The sequence below is a fragment of the Zonotrichia leucophrys genome, chromosome 5 (genome assembly GCF_028769735.1).
Source record: "Zonotrichia leucophrys gambelii isolate GWCS_2022_RI chromosome 5, RI_Zleu_2.0, whole genome shotgun sequence".
Classification (NCBI taxonomy): domain Eukaryota; kingdom Metazoa; phylum Chordata; class Aves; order Passeriformes; family Passerellidae; genus Zonotrichia; species Zonotrichia leucophrys.
The window spans coordinates 24,587,431-24,604,664 of NC_088175.1; the positions used below are offsets into that span (position 1 = coordinate 24,587,431).

The 17,234-nt window shown below is 37.2% G+C and overlaps 1 protein-coding gene across 4 annotated transcripts in view; it reads right to left on the reverse strand.

Annotated features, from left to right (window-relative positions):
• DPH6 (diphthamine biosynthesis 6) overlaps positions 1 to 16,584 on the reverse strand; it is a 183,701-nt gene extending 167,117 nt beyond the window's left edge. The window contains exons 1-3 of one of the 4 annotated variants that reach the window (XM_064713978.1): positions 16,307 to 16,584; positions 11,840 to 11,934; positions 9,365 to 9,558 (exon numbers count right to left, since the gene is read on the reverse strand). In XM_064713978.1, coding sequence (XP_064570048.1) covers positions 9,365 to 9,558; positions 11,840 to 11,934; positions 16,307 to 16,329 — 312 coding nt within the window. In that variant the 5' untranslated portion in view covers positions 16,330 to 16,584. Of the gene's footprint in view, positions 1 to 9,364; positions 9,559 to 11,839; positions 11,935 to 15,715; positions 15,985 to 16,306 lie in introns of those variants that run through there. The other 3 variants (XM_064713977.1, XM_064713979.1, XM_064713980.1) reach the window with 3 other exon arrangements.
• Between the last annotated feature and the right edge of the window lie 650 nt (positions 16,585 to 17,234).

A 17,234-nucleotide genomic window follows, 5' to 3' on the forward strand; every position in this document is an offset into this window, starting at 1 on the left:
GAAAAATCAGAATCTTTCCTTAAGAAAAAGGGGACTTTTCTTTGAGCTAAAAATAAGCCTAAACATCCTGTTCTTTACCTAAATGCTCAAAACCAGATGCAGGTAGTAACCATGTAGGGAGAAACTACAGAGGGCACTGTTGTATCAGTTTTTAAGAGTTACAATGGTGATGGGGCCCAAGTATAGAAGACTGTCAGGAAAATAAATAACTGACTGAAGAAAAAATTCTAACAGGAGTTAGGAGAGCATGCAAATGCACTAAACCTAAAACAATAATAAGACAAAAACATTGAAGCTGTATTTCTGACGGAAAATGGACTGAAAGAAAAGTTCATGTAACAGACTGTCAGGCTGATAGGAATACTGCAGTGCACACATTTGGCATTTTCCTTTGTAGTGCTTTCTATGGAAAAGGTAACTAATCATAGTGCCGCCTTATCCTTTGCAAACAGCAACCTATTACTGGAATCCCACTCATAATCAATATGAAAATGAGTGATGACTGTTATGCAATTCTTCCACAGGCAGAATTTATCAACAGAAAGAATATCTTCACATTATACAGTCCTTTCATAGTGTAAAAGACCAGTTCTGTTTTATTCCTTTTCATGACACTTACAAAGCAATCATTTATATTTTGAAAGCAGTAACATTGGTGCAATATAAACCAAATTAAATCCCACCCTTTCCAAAAAAAGTACCTTTAAATATACTGATCAAAACCAGCAAGTGTCCAGCTGAAAAGAATGTAACCCTGAAATTGCTGTGTGCTTGACATTCATATGAAAGGGGAAAGTATGTTAAATAAGTCAGCATAAATAACTTAGTAAATCTATGCAAAAATTATTTTTTTACAATAAGTGGGCTTCAGAGATACCAATATTTATGAAAACTAATTTGATAAATGCTTTACAGTTACTTTACATGAAAGTCTGCCTGTCTTTGATCTTATTTTATTAGAAATAACCCCAATTAAAATTTTTAATGTAATAAATTTTGAAATGTATTTTAGCACTGCCTAATGAGAATTGCAAATAATATAAAACAGCCAGCTACAGAACAGTACAGAACAATTAACATTTTTTACATTTTTCATTTTTATATTTTAAAAACATTATTAAGATGTGAATTATGAAACAGAGCTACTGAAATAAGATATGGATAGTATCAGTCATTTAATGAGACTTCAGAGAAAAAAGGTGTTACTTTTTTCCCCACATTGTGGTGGCAAAACCCACAAGCAGCATGTTTTGCAGTACTACAGCAAAATAAATGGGACTTTTATGAACACTGACACAAACTCACATTTAAAGAGTACTACATGGAAGGTAATTTGAAATTAAGTTAGGCAATGGTTTTGTAATAAACCAAAGAATAAATGTTAACAGCAAAGATGCTCAAGCAAATGAAACATACCAGAAAATTGTCTAAAGCTATGTGAATGAGTGAACAAAACAAACAAAATCAAAACCACAGACGGTGCCTGTGGATACTCACTCCCATCCACATCCATAAGAACTGTGATGGTAACTGTGAAAGAATTGTCTCTAAGCATGCAAAGACAGATGTACTACATGAAAGGAAACTGCCACAGAAAATGAAAACCTATTTTTTTTTTAGAAATTGCAAAACCAGACAACATAAATATATTGACTAAGCAAGACCTCAGTTCCCTCACAGACACTGAGACCTAGAATTTCTAAGTCATTTCAGTAATTGTTTCAAGCAACTTATTAAGAGAAGATAAAACAAAAACTAATGTTCATGTCAGAAATGGGTTTCATCGAGGTTTTGCCACTTCTGCCTTCCATATAGGCCCTGCATGTGCAATGCTAAGTGGAAAAGTTTGCTGAATTTCAAATTCATATGTGTTGTCTTTAGCCTAATTCTGTTCCTAAACCAGAATTCTTTTAAAATTGTTTAATATTACACCAGTCTAGTAATCTCTTTTCCTCAGCATTGTTTCTGGCAAAGTTTTGCTAAAATAAAATTTCCTCTTATTTTATTGTTTCCAGCTGTTGATAAAAATTTCACTAGTATTACTTTTATACACCTTTTTTAAGTGTATATGATGGCAGGCATACAAGCAGTTCACACACATAAAAAACCCTAACAGTTTGTTAGATACAGAGTACTAACAAAAGAAATGCATAAATGTCTATTAACCTCTCTATACACTCTATGACACCAGATGAAGTTCTTAAGGCATAAAACATGTTCCTTCTATGTAAAACATAACTGCATTTGAAGGCAGAAATTTGCAGTGCATTCCTAGAGACGTGCAGCTGGATACAAATGAGGCTGCTTCGGAGACTGTTGCATCTGTGCACATCACTTAAATACAATTCAAACGACGAAAAAAGTTTTGATAATGTTTACAAAATTGACTTAAACATCTTAATGCATTTTTCCATTTAACTACAATAATGAATGCCAAAATGTTACTAGATAACTCTCTAAATATTCAAGATATTTAATAAGATATTTAAGGTTCCTTTCTCCCTATGCAATAGAACACATTAAAACCAATTTTACTATCGTAATTTATTCAAAGCTTGATTATGAGCAATAGCTGCGAGAAGAAATACAGCATTGTTGATTCATATACAAGCATTTCACTTAACTGCATTGGATAATAGATGTGCTCCTAAAGGAGTATAAAAGCAAAGTGATTAGAAGTCATTACTGTTAATTAGCATTCACTTTACATTTATAGGGATGAACCTTTTCTGTGTTGAACAAATGGAAAGCTTTTATCTGAAAGTCTATCAAACCTGGTCAAGGTAGGCACTGAAATAAATGTCAGTGACCAGTAAGCTGAATTCAAAACAACAATAACAAAGAAAGCAAAACAAAATCTAAGGATGTATCATCATCCAATTAGTGAGATTCAGTTTTTAAACAGGAAAAGGTCTGAAGGGAATGAGCAAAACTGGAAACCCATACTTCACATTCTGCAATCTCACTGATAAAAGGAGGAAATGTGTGTTTATCAAACTTGCTGTGAGTGCACGGTTCATTTGGTGTCCTGTAAACAATGCCTGGCTGCCCATTCCCAAATGCATGTGAGAATCTTGCAACCCAGAACATCATATTCAGCAGGCAAGGTCACACTAGAGATGCCCTGGAAATGGGAAATTAGGAAAACCTGGCAATCAGAGGTTTCAAGCTGACCAGAACAAGCCCTCAGGGTTGCTTACCATCTTTCACCACCAGCCTGACTGTCTCCGCTTATTCAGTATTAACACAACAAGACAGGGAGTGGGTGGAAACAACTCCACGCACCTAACAGGGAGAAATACAGTGACTTTTTTGTTTACATAAAGCTCAACATTTCTCACAGTAAGAAACTACCTCAAAGATATTGCTGGAGACCCTCCTCTAAAAAAAAGAAAAAATTAAAATCCTGACCCTGCCTGAACTGGTCAGAATTTCAGGCATCCTATTGATTAAAAAAATTTCTCTGATCCCGTCTCATTTTAAAATTCACACAAAACCCTCCCAACAACTAAATATACCCTGTGTTTTGAATGAAACAAGATGCATCATTATTTTTACACTATTTAAATCACTTGCAACCATGCAATTACTTCTTACCCTCTTTCCTTCATTCACACTTTTATCCACTGCTAATGACAACAGTCATTCCCGAGGTGGAGGAAGCTATAAAACTGCAATCCAGAATTAATTAAAAGAAAAAATAACATTATTAAAAATTTGTAACCATTTAACACGATGAGGGTAAAGGGACAATCCAAATCCTTGCAGATAAAAATTTACTCATTATAAAAGGTGAAGGAACCAAGTCCATGAAAAAACACAGCAAATATTTTCTCTCTCAAAAAAAATCTTATTTTATCAAGAAGCACAGTTACTTATTTCTTGTCAGTGTAGGCAACCACTTCATACAATTTCTAAAAGTTCCCATTTAACTTGCATGTTTAAAGACAAAAAGAACTGTGCTAAGGAGATGTGGTCTCCAAATGTTCATTAAATCTACACAACTACTAAAGGACTCAATCAATAACTTCCATTGTTTCATCTATCACGGTTTCCTTCAACTGGGCATTGAAGATTTTTTTACAATTTTTTTTCAATACTTATGGTATAATTTCACTTGCCATTAAAAAATCCTGTATTTGAACTATTGAATTAGATATAATCTATCAAAATACTAAGGGCACAGTTACTTGCAATTATCATAATGTAGGCAACAAAAATTATGGAGAAGTGATTATTTTGGAAATTCAGCATAAAGAAAAGTAGCTCTTGGTATAATTTGTATTTCTCCAAAATATTGAGACATACAACTCCAAGGTATTAATCCATGTATCTACAGACCATTCAAATCATAACAGGGAAAATTTTTTCAATGAAAACATGGGAGATTTCTAGAACAGAACTCTTCTGCACACTTCTGAACTCTGTGAATCCCTTAAGTGAGAGGGGAAAGCTACCTACTTTGTCTGAACTTATAAACTACAAAAGTAATTTGATGAGCACACTGAGGACCTCAGATTAGAGATTCTTCAAGTCAATCAGTATTCTACATCTTATAATTATTTGGCCTCTTTAAAACTCCTAAGAAATTCTGCAAACCTTATTTGTATGAGTTAAGAGTAACTACTAGCCTTTATCATGTACATACTACAACTGAAGCCACATGTACCAAACATCTGAAAATCAAGTGATTATTCCTATATACTTTACAGTATCTTTTATATGTGTCTTGGAACAGAAGACAATGAAGTAATGCTGTGACAGAATACTATATTACACTTATTCATGTATTTTTCCTTTGTACAAAAGTCACAGAAAGTCAGCAATCACACTGAATCTGAGAACTCATTTCACCCATTGGCCACAGAAGCTGAATTCTGGAGAAGGGTAAAAGAAAGACCATTTCCTTAGCATGGAAGACTATTAGCATTATCAGGGAACTGAAAGTTTTGGGTTCCATGATTTAATTAATCCCTATCTGAAGGCCACAAATAACATTATATTTTCATTTATCCACTCATCTCAAACCCTGAAGAACAGTTACCTGAAGAAATCTCAGGGAGTTTCACAGAATACTGACAGGACCTAAATTACTTCTATTCCACCTGAACCCACACAGCTCAAGTACTTTGTCTGAGATGAAATATCTTAAGTAACATCTAAAATGGCATTGCTATTGCAATTTTAACTCAGACAGGAACACTTTCTGTCTTCACTAAACATCAGACTTGGACCATTTAAAAAAATCATGAGCCTGTTATTAAAAGTAATTATTACATACAGGAGTCACATTGTCATTAAGTCATTAAGCTCTTTATTTCTGTAACTAAAAAATGTTATTCATTCTTAGTGAATGACTGCTGTAAGATCACTGTTCCAAAATGCAACCATATTTTAGAAAATAAATCTCCTTTCCTTCCGTTCCACATCACTGATGAAATGAAACAGCGCCACAACCAAAGGCTGCTATTATTCAAATATTTCATACATCGTATATATCCAACATTAATATTTATTCTTCAGCTGATGATCAATGGATGATTTCATAATTATTATTGCTTCAGTCCTGAGAGCCAATATATAAATTTACTTCAAGTGAACTCCATATTTTTTGAAAGTCTAAGGGTTCTAAATCCACAAAGAGCACAACAAAAAGACTCTGACAGAAATAACATGTTGGAAATGAAAATCCACTAAAAATCCATTTGCATGATTTATAATAAACATGGATAAATATAAAAAAATACAAAAATATCAATTTTTAAAATACTAATAAAAAAAAGCAATTAAGCATGTCATCAAAAATTTGAAAAAGCAGAGCTAGAAGAAAGACATTTTTACCTAGTTCAAGAATTCTACAAATTACTTCAACAATGGAAATTTACCAAAGAAAGGCAAAGACTTATGGAGTAGATAAGGCAAAGAATTTATAAGAGGACAGAATTGTCTACTGAAAATAAAGTAGCTTGCATTGGTCTTTTTAGTCTGGAAGCTGCTACAACCATTCCCCTAAACAAAAGTTAAGCCATAGTTCCGTGAGATACAGAAAACAATCCAACACTCAACCCATCTAATATCACTTGTGTATGTGCTGGCATGAAACATCACTGTATTACTTGAACAAGACCATAATTATATTGAAAGGGGGACAATACAGTTAAATATTGCCTAAATTGAAATGTTGTATGAAAGTTTCACAAAAATGCCCTCATGCTCCAGTCTTTCCTGCCACTACAGGAAAAGAAATACAGTTACTCACCACATTTCAAAGACAGTGCCATTATAAAACTCCTAAAAGATAATTCAGGTAACTAAGAAATTCTAGTGCTTACAGGCTTGGCTAGGAAAATCTCTAATACATACAGTAACAAACATGGACAAAGAAGGATATCAGCAATCCCTATTCAGTAACATTGAGAGGAGAATAAATTATTCTTTAGAGTTCAGGACTTACACATTTCATTAAGTAAATACTCTACTATCAGGTGAAGACCGCATAGTAAGATATATTTAGACATCATACAAATACTCAGATATGTTTCACAATATGTACCGAATACAGAATCTAAAATGTGGCATTAGGCAACCAAAAAATAGATATAAATTTCCTTTATACCTATCAATCACTTGGGTTTGTGACAATAAAATTAATAGGTTTACAGTCAATGACAGTCAGTATTACTCACTGAGTCACATGAACTAGAACAGGACTGTTGTCCTGGGTTTCACAGAACTGTGAGGGAATATTTAATTCTTTAGAAATCTTGTTCTCATAGCACTGTTTTTAAAAACATTGTATACTTCCAAATTCATACAGTTTTTTTAAAGTGTTTTAACTTTTTAGTAAATAAGTACTTGCAACAGAAGTGTCCTTGCCAATGGAAACGTAAGGTACACTCTGTGATTTTGATATAGACACACCTTTCCTGTAGTCCTGGCCCCAAACCATTTACTGAAAAAAAGAGCTATGTTATTTGACCAGTGTTTTAAAATTACAGTTACTCAAAGATGATTTTGACAAGGCATCCACAGATTTCATCCCCTTCCTTCAAGAGAATGCAAATTGACTTCTCTGTTTAACATCTGGGAAAAAAATCTCCTAAAGCAAAATCTTAAGTAAGACTTAAATAGTAAAGCTACAAAACAGCAGTTATTAAAAAATGTGAAAAAATAAAACCAGAAAGATTTCAAAGTTATTGCTAACAAAGAAAAAACGTTAGTAGTCTTCTTAGAACTAAAATACCACAGTTGCAGTAGTTTATTTCTCCACACAATTTTGCAATTATTCATCAAAATATGCAAGACACTTACTGAAACTTTTGTCTCAGAATTCCATAGCTAGGTTGTACTGTAAAGACATCATTACACAAAGTCTAACATAAAGGCAGTATATCGTTAATATTTATAACTTGAATATATCATATAGTGGGCTTAATATTTCTATACAGGAAATAAATAGTTATTTAGTTCCAGACAACATGATAACATCTCTTTCAGCTATAGTTATAATTATCATGTACAAACTTCTAAAGCAGAAGTTGTCAAGATTTAACACTCGCATTAATTTAAGTCAGGGATCCATTCCTCCAAAGACAGCAAGAAGTGTAAGAGGAAGTATCATCTTAATTGCCACTAATTTGCCCATTTTTAATTAAATTGATCAGTAATTTATTACCTTACCCAGCAGCAGAAAGCTGTTAGCATGCAGCTTTAAGAGACAGTAGATATCAGTCCTTCTAATTTCTAATACTATCGTGGTTCAAAAATAATTTAAAACTGCTGTATCATATTTCTTTTGATTCCTGTATTGCAGGATATGCACATTCCATTTAAAACCTCTGTGAAGCACTCTAGAGTATAATCATAGAATCATTTAGATTGCAAAATGCCCTTGAAATCATTGAGTCTAACCATGAACCTAACACTGCCAAGTCCACCACTAAACCATGTCTCTAGGCACCCAGTCCACACAACTTTTAAATCACTCCAGAGACAGTGACTCAACCACTTCCCCAAGCAGCCTGGTTCAATGCTGGATACCCCTTTCAGTAAAGAAATATTTCCTAATATCCAACCTAAGCCTGCCCAGAACAACTAGAAGCTGTACTGCCTACATGAAATATTTTCCTGCTCTGTAGTCTCAAACTCCAACACAGGTCTATCATCTTGATTTTACATTAGAAGAACATAATTTCTTTGCCAAAAATGTTTACAAGATGCAACATTTGACTACAAGATTGGTCAGGAAGTACTCTGCATACAAACCACATTCTTAGGTCTTATCTGCAATTTGATTTTTTTTAACTGAATACAGAATAAAGCTTTAAGTATTTAGGTTCACGAATCTCAATTATCATTTTAATGAAGGCAAGCGAGCTAGAAAATGTTCAATACCTGACATGAAGACTACAAACACCTTTATGTGAAGTTTCATTAAGTAGTCTATACCAGTTTGATCAATAAAATCACATATTTACTTTCTTTAAAATAGAAGTTATGATTTTCTGAACAGTGCATTGGTTTTAGTACTGCACACTGCAGTAATCAACACAGTTAGCTGGAATGGACATAGTATGTTCACTCAAACACTGTAGAAAACCTCTAGAGTCAACATGAGGTTTTCTATTTTTTTCAATGAGGTCTGATTTAGTATGGGTAGAAATAAAGTACTGTACAAAAGATTTTGAAAAAGACCAGAGAATAAATTTTAAGTGGTTTAGAAAGTGGTTCATTGTCTCTCTTTAATTCATTTTATAGCTAAAAAGGATTGATATATGTTATTGCTACTGTGTCATATCTTAGAATAAAATCACAGGGCTACCAGAATCAAAACTATCATTGTGAAATATTCTGTAATACTTGAAGAATGACACGCAACATACAAACAAATAACAGATTCTGATTTACACATCATAAGTGTACTCAAATGGAAATGTCTAGACATTACTTCCCACACACTGATAAATGCACAAAATCCAAAAGATCTCTCATTACAGTAATCAAGCAATACATTATTACAAGTGAAAAATAAGCTAAATATTCTATTTATAGATGATTGTCACAATTATGTTTTTTGTTGTTCATGCCAAGCTCCTGTTACAGGTCTTTTCATTAAATAGGAAAAAGGTTTTGGCTTGAAATGAGGATTAATAGGTATGATTTACATTGGGGTAAAAGGAATACAGTTATACCATATATTTACAGAGCAAGGAAGAAGAAAGGAATAGAAGTAAAACCTGTAAAAATCTTCCATTTTTTTCTTACAGTTTTCCTTAAAAACCTAAGTGGATCATTTACTTAAGTTCATAAATGAATTAAGCAATATAATTATCCCCAACTATATAATTGCTTTCAATCAGCATACCTTAACAAGTTTCATAAGCTGGTAAAGGTCTTCAACCTCATCTTCCTGGCATGCAGTATATACTCTTCCAGTATTCACACTGGTACCCTTTATAAAACCACGATAGAGTGGCAAATCCAATGCATCAGCATATAGGTCAATGGCATGATGTCCTACTGTCTGATACATATAGCTGTCCAATTCATCAGTCTGCCCTGCCACAATTAAGAAACAACCATATGAGGTACATTGTTGCAACAATTACAGATAATCACAATACTACAAAGTACTGAGAAAATCTAAATGTTAATATTTTTCAGTTCACAAACAGATGTTTGGTGACAACACCACTATAAACATGGAAAGAAAAAAAAAATAGATTTCTCCACCCAACAGACGTATGGAGAGGAAGACATCTGTCACAAACATGCTGCCTATTTGCAAATTGTGGTGCCTTTCCTTCTTCCTGCTTCATCCAAAAAATCTCCTATCATTTCAATTCTGCTTCCATTCAGATGGTAATTTTAATAGGAAGACAGGTCAGAGGCACAAACTCAGTTGTATTTCAACATACTCAGATCAAGAAAATTGTAATGCACTGCAATATTCAGAACAAGCAACTTGAACAAGGTTGTCAAAATGTACAAAAACCTCTACTGCTAAAATTGTTATCATGGTCATCACAAAAGGAGACTATCCCTGCTTAGATGGAATAAAAGTAGATCACTACAACATTTTGACACTGTTTAATAAGTAAAAAGCTTATTTCCTTAATCATGAGAAAAAAATTAACTAAATTTTCTTACAAGCAGTTTGTAGCCATCAGATAAGGAAAAAGCAGCTAAAAATGCAAGTATCATGAATTAGAATTACATCTCAAACTATACAATAAATAATTTATACATATTTTTTCAGACAATATTTCTAAGAGATTTATAAAGTAATACATCATTATTGGTGAAATCTCCACTTTATTACAAGCTAACAAAGTTCACTATTTTAATGCTAATTTGTAACTCTGGTACTTCTCTGAATTTACACAGAGACATCAAGCATTTCTGCTGTATACCTGTGTAGCACATCTTACAAAGAAGAAGGTCTCTAACTGACCAAGATAACTAATTTGTGATGTAAGAATTAGGTCAGTCACCTTTGATGCCACACAACAGATACGGTTCTGCACAAAACAGGCAAATCCAAACCCTAATCACAACTAGCCAACCCACACCAGAAGAGTAGATTTAAGGGCAAATTCAGTGGTTTCAACATACATGAACATGACAAAGTCTTTAAGTGATATTCTGCTTAGAATACACAGTTTCTTTATTAATTGAGACTCTCCAGGCAACAGTGGTACAAGATAAAATAAAAAGAATGGCATAGAATCCACTATTGCCTGAAGCACCTCAATTAACTTTCTATAAAATTTCCAACTACACACTTAAAGAGAGCATTTTATGATTTTAATGATAATATACTACGTTTCTGATGAGGATAAATTAGTTTGAAGACAACATATTTCAACAAGATTAGAGATTATGATATCCTAGCTACCCAGAAAATAAATTTTTCCTACACTCTCCTAGCATTTGCCAGTTCTGCCCGTGACTCATTTGCGATGGCAGCTCCCTTTTTCCTTCCCTTTCTGTGTACCCTCCTACTGTACAGTTACCAAATACCATACTTAATTGCTTAACATATGTTGAGCAGTGAACCTAGTTAACATACTTTAGCATTCTCCCCTACCAACTGGAAACAACTCACTTGCTTTTCCAGTCTCACTTCAATTTGTGCTATAGTCCAATATACAAATACTTAGCTCATCCTCTCAGCTCACACTGGATACCTGAGTTTCTCCCATCCTTTGTTGTAGAAATAAACTGTAGCCCATGAGAAACTGATCAGAAAAACCCATTCTAGTCTAAAAGGAAAAAAGCAGGAAAAATACATGTATCGAGGTCAATTTCAACCCACATCAGTTCCTCAATGCAGTCTCAATGCAGTTCACAGATGCTGGGTTAGAATAATGGAGAAAGACACACAAAGATAAAAATGGATGAGCAGCAGCACAATGGCACATTTTTGGCAGCTGGAATGGTTTACAGCATTTAGTTGAGCACCAGTTTAGAACATTTCTAGAAGTACAGTGCTAGTTTTGGTTGATGACATCATCTATCAGCTTTTAGCATTTATGCTACTGACCTCACACAACCCCTTTGTACACCACCAGGATATCAATATTCTCATTTTCAAATTGTGTAATCCTTTTTCTAATAGATCTTCTCTTCTTGTGGGCTTTTTTTCCCTTAAGGAAAAATACACTTAATACATCTCCATAGCATCTTCTTTTTTATACCTCTTTCAAGTTTCTGTATTGGCCTTCAATATGCAAAACCAGACAAAACACATACGGGAACTTAATTCAGGCATGGTTGTGATTCTGTTGTTTCTATTCTATTTTTTAAAAAATTCCTACAAGAAATGTGGCTTTCATACCTGTATTTTCAGCAGGCCTTAAATTGGCAAGAGCAACAATCTGATGCCCAGCAGCAACACACTGCATCATATTGTAACAACTGTCCTTCCCACCACTGTAAGGAGAAGAAAATAGTGGCAATTAAAAGCACAGATAAAAGTTTTAGCCTCTTATAACTTTTAACTAACTGTTCAAAAGTAAGTATTATCAGAGCTGTTTATAAAGTTTTGAAATATGAAGAGCTGTAGAATAGTAACAGTAGAAAAAGAATGATTTCACCATACATTTACTACATATGCATAGTGCCTAAATACAGTAACCATAAATCACATAAAGAGTTTTGTATCTTACTATTAATCTAAGAGGTTACATGAAGAAGAGCCACTGACACTGGAATCTCAAAGAGTGTCTTTTATTCCAGAGATGAATTAGTATGTACTCATTACTACTTAATTTGGATCAAACCCCCAAAATCTGCTCCAGTGAGTTGCCAGCATTAGTAATCCTTTTAAATTAGGTCTGTCATGTAGAGGTGCCTAGGGACACATTTTAGTGGTGGGCTTGGCAGTGTTAGGTTAATGGTCGGACTCAATAACTTCAAGGTCTTCTCCAACTTCATTGATCCTATATGTCAGGGATAACATTTCTCCTTCGTGGGATATGTGGCCCAAACCTTCAACATTTTGAACATATTTGCCATTCTCAAAAACTTTAATTATTACAAGCAGTAGTTTCAGTTGACACTGCATAGAACATATGCATTTTTTACTGCATTTCACTGCAAATAAAAAGTTATTAATGCTAGTAAAAAATATAAAAGCAAACATGATCATAGTCTTGTTTGAGGCCAAGAGATAATTCTTCAATACAGAGGATACAATTAATTTTGACATTCATTCAAGATCTACAGGAACCTTTTCTGCTACCAGTGAGGAAAGAATTCTGTTCTCTTGATGTAACTGAAAAAATATCTCTATGGGTTTTAATCAATAGAAAAAGAAACATTACAACCTACAGTAAAAGTGCTCTAGAATACACACTGCTTAAAAGATCCATGTTCAGACTTCTGGCCTTCAAACTACAACCACAGGTGGAGATTCTATGCAGCTTCTTTAAACGCCAAGGCACAAAATCCATGGCAGGAACTGCAACAGAGATCTATACAAGCTCTGTAAAACTGCATTTTGTTTTAGAATCACTGAGACTTGCACAGGAGAACATATAGTACAAGCAGCCCTTGCTACAATAGACTGTTGTGCTCCTTGTGGTCACACTATTACTATTTCTACCTGAAAGGGAGAATGGCCTCTTCATCCAGAAAAAAAGTGAAGAATAAGAGGAAATGGCCTCAAGCTGCACCAAGGGAGGTCCACGTTGGACATCAGGAAAAATTTCTCCATGGGAACAGTTGTCAAGCATTTGAATGGGCTGCCCAGAGAGGTGGTGCAGCTATCACCCCTGGAGATGTTCAAGAAATGACTGGACATAGCACTTGGTGCTATGGCCTAATTGACAAGTGGTGAACAGTCAAATGTTGGACTTGATAATCTTGGAGGTCTTTTCCAAACTAAATGATTCTGTGATTTTTGAAACAAACTTCTTCAGAATTTCCAGCTTTTAGCTCTCCCTTTTATCTAGCCCTCTGTCCAAAAGCTTGAAAGTGTCCTAGAGGAATGAAACCCTTTAGCTACTCCCCTAAATCTCGGCTTTTATCCATGCAGAAATTCTGTATGCTGTCTTGAACTTGTTGTGTAATTCAAACCTGAAGTAGAAATAGTGTAAAACATGGCATACTTTTGTTCTTGACAGATTTTCATAAAGCAGTTGCTTCTGTTTCATTGCTAAAAAGTAAATGTAAATATGATAGAATCCTACTTGGAGGGTCCATCTCTACTTAACATTCTTCTAATACATACCAGCAACTTTCTTCTAATCTATATACAGACACAAAAAAATTTTAAATCATACATTCATTCCTTTTGGACACCGTTCTTGATACCTTGAAAATGTCAACAGTATTCACTTCATAATTTGAACTTCCAGGCTCAACAGAGTAATGAGACAAAGACTCTTTTCCTTCTGAGTGACTTTATGCTGAAAAATAAAAGTCTCCCACTGGTTCTGATTTCAGCACTTCAGAAAAATAATTGTATGACAATAGATAATTGCCTATGCTGTTTGCAGTGTTTTAATATTTTAAAAAATTGAAATCAAAAATTAAAATGTCACCAGAATAAATATATTCATCCTTCCATTTAATTTATGTGTATATACATACACATAAAGAAATTTTAAGAAGCATATTGATAGCCATATTGCTTACATTGGACCACCAGTTCGTAGGTGGAAATCTGGGCTTACTGAATCACATGGTACTGTCCTGTTATTTATTCTCTGTATTATTTACCATAGTCCTAAAAACTACCAGTATCAAGAAACAAATTACATGGTGCCCACCCACAAGACCTTCCAAACTAAATGTAAAACACAACATGGTTAAGACCGATGAAACCAGCCAGCCCATGCCCATGGGAGGAAGGTGGACTCAGAACAGTCCACAGAAGGGAGCTGAAGACAAGTACTGAGATATCCTGGGGACTCCTCTCAATTTCCAGCACAGAAAAAAAGCCACAGGTCTTTCTGTAGAAAGCTCCAAAGTGAGGTCAGTCAGGGTTCTGCAAGTATGTTAACAGACAGGCTTATAAACAAAATACTAGAAGAAAAAAAACCCTGGGTAACTGTGAAGATATGAACCTATAAAAGACTTCTAAGCAAAATTCCTTTCTGTAGACATGCATAACCACTTACAGTTCAGAAAATTCTAGAAGAATTTTAAAGAGTTGGAAAACATCATATTTCAGGTTGAAGACTGGCTTTAAAATGTCTATGATTTGGCACAAAACAAAATGCAGGGTGTACCCCATAAATACCACTTTAAAACAAGACTATCGACTTTTAGTGTGGCCAACATTCTACAAGGAAAAAAAAAACAGGTTAAAGTAGTTTCATACATAATCCTGACCTTTGCAAAAGTAAGAAGCACTTTTCAAATACTTTTTTTCCCCTCTGATCTTTGGCTAGCTCTGTTACAAAGACTTCAGACACTTTGATGTCTCCTTAAAACTCTTCTTAAAACTATTACTGAAACTAAATCCGTCCTTGTAAAATAGCCCATTAAAATAGCAATTGTGTTAGAAACCTGTTTACAGGATTTTATTCCATCCTGCCTTTTAACACATTCCTCTGCTTTGAGAATATCAAAGTAAATAATCCTGAAAGACAAAGTCTTATCTATAAAACAAAATTTAAAAATTTGAAGCTGATTTTCCCTACACCATATTTCAGCAAATCTAGAAAAACAGACAACATTTCCTGTATTTCCCCCTTGCATGAGGTTTGGAATTATTTGCAGTTGTTGTGGCCAAATCTCACTTTCAACAAGGTTTGATATTTGACATTCCCTGAAGAATTTAATACATTAAATGTTTTGGCTTATGTAAATAGCTACTGCACCCAAAAATAAAAATACACAGCTCACATCTGCACAATTCTTTTCCACTTAGAGGTTTCCTAGCTTGTTCTCTTTTAATTAACTATTGTTTCTTCAAGAAAAACACATACGTATCCTTATTAGAAAATATTAATTTCTTTTAAAAAATTTACAAGAATTGCAGAAACTAACAAAGAAACTTACAAAAAGCATGGGGGGGGGAGGGAGATGCAACCCTTGACAGACAGGGCTGTGTACAACTCCAACAATTGAAACGAGCTAGCTTCATCATTTTAAAACTGGCAAAATTTAATCTCTCGCAAAAAAACACACTACAAAAATCTATCGTTAAGAGTTTAGGAAATCTATCCTGAAAGAGCTTAATGTACTTGGAAGGCAGAAGCACCTGGATGTTGAAGTGCAAATGAGCAGAACCCTGTTTTTCAGAGCAGGACACGAGGCCCACGCTCTGCGCCCCCGGCGAAGGCGCTGCCGGCGGCCCGGGCGGCTCCGGCTCCCGCCTCGCTGCAGCCGCAGAGCCCGGGACACCGCAGAGCAAGCGACTGGGGCAGACAACTGTAGGTCTGGTTTGGGCTGGGGGACTGCGGCTGTGCTGGTCGGTTGTGGGGTGGCTTGTTTGGGTTTTGCTTGTTTAGTTTCAAAAATATAGACCAGTTATTCCTGAATTCTGCCGTAACACGGGAATTCTTCCCAGTCTCTCCCTACGCGCAGGCAGGGACCGGCCCGCGGCGGCACTCGCAGGAGGCCACTGCAGGGGCCACGGGCAGAGCCGGCTGGGAACGCGTCGGCAGGCCAGGGGAAGGGAGGCAGCAGGAAACGAATGGGCGGGAAGGCCGAGCGGAAAGGGCCGGGCGGGTCTCCCGGGTGGCGCTGGGTGGAGCGCGACCCCCGGGCAGGCAGGGCTTCTCCCCGCGCCCTCTCTCCGCCTGCGAGACGCCCCTCGCTCGCTCACATAGGCGCTCTGTCAGCGCGTTACCTGATCAAAGCCACTACTCTCATGTTGCTCGCAGGCCGGGGGCGGTAACACTGACAGGGAGGTGGGCGACAGCCGGCAAGCGCAGCGGGAAAGGAGCCCGGTCGCACAGCCACCCTGGGCTGCGCACGCTGCCGGCTCCTCCGTTGCTACCGCTACCGCTTGGCCGCCTCCCCTACCGGGCCCTCCTCCCGGGGCAGGCCGGCAGACTGCCTGCACAGACCGAGGCTCGGCGAGCGGCCGGCCCCCGTGCCCGGGGAGGTGCGCTGCCTCCGCCGCGGGGCTGCGCGCCTGCCGGGGCGGCGCGGCTCGGGCTCGGCCCGGGGGCGGGCGGGAGGAGGGAGCAGCCGCGGAGGCAGAGCGCCGGGCGGCTATGGAGGGCAGGGCGGCCGCGCTGGCAGGCCCGGGCCGCCCGGCTGAGGGCATCGCCCTCTTGCCGCTTCCCCGTGTCCGTCTGTTGCCTTCTGTCCTTCAGCGAAGAACCGCGGACCTGCTCCAAGTGACTGCTGCCTACGGAGCAGCGCCAGCCGAGGGAGGCCACCCCCTCCCCTTGAGGTGCCCGGCGGGGGGACTGTAGGGCACAGTCGCCAGTCCCCCGCGGCCCGGGGCAGGGAGGCCAGCAGGGCCCGCTGGCAGGGCAGGAGCTGCTGCGGGGCTTTCCAAGTCGCAGCGGACCAGTGGTTGCGGCAGCGGGGAGGTTGGAACAGCAGAGCTGACCGGGCTGCTTGGCTGCTCTCCTCTCGCAGGCGAACACAAAATGTCCCTCTGCGTCCTCGGCTTCAGCTGCTGCAGACCGAAAATCGGATCTGCTCATCTCATCCCTGTTCTGGGCCAATTTTCTGACCAATCCTGCCATGGCACACATGACAGACACCCCTGTGGGTTTGCGAGCTAAGTCACAAGCTTACCCAGGTGCCCAGTCTTTCGACAC